The 3,479-nt window shown below is 36.8% G+C and overlaps 1 protein-coding gene across 1 annotated transcript; it reads left to right on the top strand.

Annotated features, from left to right (window-relative positions):
• The first annotated feature begins 2,072 nt into the window (after positions 1–2,072).
• On the top strand, positions 2,073–3,059 carry LOC110258684 (olfactory receptor 7E24-like). The gene has a single exon (XM_085011711.1). It carries the CDS (start codon positions 2,172–2,174, stop codon positions 3,057–3,059), a length of 888 nt encoding a protein of 295 aa, XP_084867837.1. The 5' UTR covers positions 2,073–2,171.
• The last annotated feature ends 420 nt before the right edge of the window (positions 3,060–3,479 follow it).

Below are 3,479 nucleotides of genomic sequence, written 5' to 3'. Positions count from 1 at the left end.
TTGTCTTATATTTGAGTCTTTCAGCCTTTTTGAGTTTATTTAGGTGCATGGTGTGAGGGTGTGTTCTAGTTTCATTGATTTGCATGCAGCTGTCCAAGTTGTCAAGCAATGCTTGCTGAAAAGACTGTTTTTTTCCCATTTTATGTTCTTGCCTCCTTTGTCAAAGATTAATTGACTGTAGATGTCTGGGTTTATTTCTGGGTTCTCTCTTCTGTTCCATTTGTCTGTCTGTCTATTTTGGTACCAGTACCACATTGTCTTGATGCCTGTGGCTTTGTAATATTGCCTGAAGCCTGGGAGAGTTATGTCTCCTGCTTGCTTTTTGTTCTTCAGAGTTGCTTTGGCAATTCTTGGTCTTTTGCTGTTCCATATAAATTTTTGGATTGTTTGTTCCAGTTCTGTGAAATACGTCATGGGTAATTTGATAGATTGCTTTGGGTATATGGCCATTTTTTACAATTTTAACTTTTCCAACCCAGAAGCATGGAATATCTTTCCAAATCTTTACATCTTCTTTAATTTCCTTGATGAATGTTTTATAGTTCTCAGAATATAAGCCTTTCACCTCCTTGATCAGGTGTATACCCAGGTATTTGATTTTTTGGTGTGCAATTTTAAAAGGTATTGTGTTTTTGTATTCTTATTCTAAAGTTTCATTGTTAGTATACAGAAATGCGACTGATTTCTGAATGTTAATCTTCTACTACTTTGCTGAATTTGTTGATCAGTTCAAGTAGTTTTTGGGTGGAGTCATTAGGGTTTTCTAGGTATAGTCTCATTTCATATGCATACAGTGACAGTTTTACCTCTTCTCTTCCTATTTGGATGCCTTTTATTTCTTTGGTTTGTCTGATTGCTGTGGCTAGGACTTCAAATACTATGTTGAATAACAGTGGTGAAAGTGGGCATCCCTGTCTTGTTCCAGATTTGAGTGAGAAGGCTTTCGGATTTTCTGCATTGAGTATTATATTTGCTGTGGGTTTGTCATAAATGGCTCTGATTATGTTAAGGGATGTTCCCTCTATACCCACTTTAGTAAGAGTTTTGATCATGAATGGATGTTGGACTTTGTCAAATGCTTTTTCTGCATCTGATGAGATGATCATGTGGTTTTTTACTTTTCTTTGGTTAATGTGGTGTATGACATTCATTGATTTACATATGTTGAACCATCCTTGTGCAGCTGGTATGAATCACACCTGGTTGTGGTGTACAATCTTTTTGATGTGTTGTTGGATTTGGTTGGCTAAAATTTTGTTGAGAATTTTTGCATCTATATTCATCAAAGATATTGGCTGATAGTTTTCTTTCTCAGTGGTATCTTCGTCTGGTTTTGGAATTATGGTGATGGTGGCATCATAAAATGTCTTTGGGAGTGTTCCTTCTTCAGTTTTTTGGAAATGTTTAAGGAGGATGGGTATAATTTGGTATTTGTATGTTTGGTAGAATTCACTGGTAAAGCCATCTTGTCCTGGACTTTTATTTGTAGGGAATGTTTTTTATGAAATATTCAATTTCATTTCTAGTTATCAATAAAACTTTTAAAAATGTTTTTGTTTATGAACACATAACTTGAATTTAGAATCCAGATGAAAGAGTACTGCATTGCATGGGGTGTTTATAAAATTTCTAAATGAAGGAAATATCTAGAATTGTATTTGAGTAAAATAAGGTATATTTAATTATGTCAATTTATTAAACTTGAATTATATATTTTCTTAAAGATGAAGTGTATTTCTCATTTTATATTTTCAGCAAAGAAGAAGGCTATATTTTATATGATTGTGTGCGTAATATGCCTAATGAACTTCCTCTTCTGTTACTATTTAACACTCAATATTTAGTTGAATTTCTATAAAGTAAGTGTATAGAGAAAGAGGTGAATAAAGAGAAACCAATGAGGAAACAATTCCAAGCAGGTATAAGTTGTCATATAGAGAAATATTGCCAAAATGCCTGGGGTGTATTACCTTAGAAATGAATTACTCAAATCCAAAATATGAACAAAATGCTGTGTGCCCATTTTACTTACTTTTTTCCAACCTTTTCTTTTAAAAAAGGTGTTCCAGCTACCTAGAACTGGAAATCTAACTAGTGTCTATGAATTCTTCCTCCTGGAACTCTCAGATGATCCAGACCTGCAGCCCTTCCTCGTTGGGCTGTTCCTGTCCATGTACCTGGTCACCATGTTGGGGAACCTGCTCATCATCCTGGCTGTTGCCTTTGACTCCCACCTCCACACCCCCATGTATTTCTTTCTCTCCAACCTGTCCTTGGCTGACATGGGTTTCATCTCTACTACCATCCCCAAGATGATTGTGAATATCCAAATTCACAGCAGAGTCATCTCCTATGCTGGTTGCTTAACCCAGATGTCTATTTTCATCCTTTTTGGAAGTATAGATGATATGCTTCTGACAGCAATGGCCTATGACAGGTTTGTGGCCATCTGTCACCCATTGCACTACCCTGTCATCATGAACCCACGCCTCTGTTGCATCTTAGTTTTGCTGTCTTTTTTCATCAGCCTTTTGGAGTCCCAGGTGCACAATTGGATTGTGTTACAACTTACTTGCTTCAGTGATTTGGAAATTTCTAATTTTTTCTGTGACCCTTCTTTACTCCTCAAGCTACCCTGTTCTGACACTTACACCAACAACATAATCATGTATTTTTTTGTTGCCATTTTTGGTTTTCTCCCTATCTCAGGGATCCTTTTCTCTTACTCTAAAATTGTTTCCTCTATTCTGAGAGTCCCTTCATCGGGTGGGAGGTATAAAGCCTTCTCCACCTGTGGTTCTCACCTGGCAGTTGTTTGCTTATTTTATGGAACAGGTATTGGGGTGTATCTCAGCTCAGCCATCTCACATTCTCCCAGGAAGGATGCAGTGGCTTCGGCAATATACACTGTGGTCACCCCCATGCTGAACCCCTTCATCTACAGTCTGAGGAACAGAGACATCAAAAGGGCCATGAGGAGTTTCCTTGGACGCAATCTAATCTCAGTATCCATGGAGTGTAGGTTGAAAAATGCAGAAAAACTAAGCCTGTATACTTAAAATCCTACCTCTCTTTGCTATGGATCAATTATTTTAAACACATCAAAACCCACTCTCTTCTTTCATAATCACCTCTGCATATCTTCCATGTGCCCTTCCTTAAATACACCCCCATCACTTATCCCCACACAGTAAATAATATCTATTCTTCCATATCATATTTAATTTGATACACATTAAAGCTTTTCATATCAATTAAATATAAACCAATAGCTGCAATCCTCAACAGAGAGATCTCTAAGTCAGAAAGGCTGTGTGTGTATCATTAGGAAGGTTACATTACATCACTATCCAGATATATCCCACTTTAACTTCTAGGGAAAACAGGTAAGCCCAAATCAGATTTTGTTAAAGCCTTCAAGGGTTAAGAACTCACAGAAGTGTAAAGGAAATATATTCTGGATAGAGTTGATTCTTTCC

The sequence above is a fragment of the Sus scrofa genome, chromosome 2 (assembly GCF_054392235.1).
Source record: "Sus scrofa isolate SSC_HxYL_T2T_F1_AM1 chromosome 2, Sscrofa_HxYL_maternal_Yorkshire_Landrace_v2.0, whole genome shotgun sequence".
Classification (NCBI taxonomy): Eukaryota; Metazoa; Chordata; class Mammalia; order Artiodactyla; family Suidae; genus Sus; species Sus scrofa.
This window is presented reverse-complemented; position numbering and strand designations above follow the sequence as displayed.

What these genes read in the sequence shown, in the direction of transcription:
- LOC110258684 (XM_085011711.1), top strand. Translation starts at nt 2,172, where the DNA reads ATGTACCTGGTCACCATGTTGGGGAACCTGCTCATCATCCTGGCTGTT.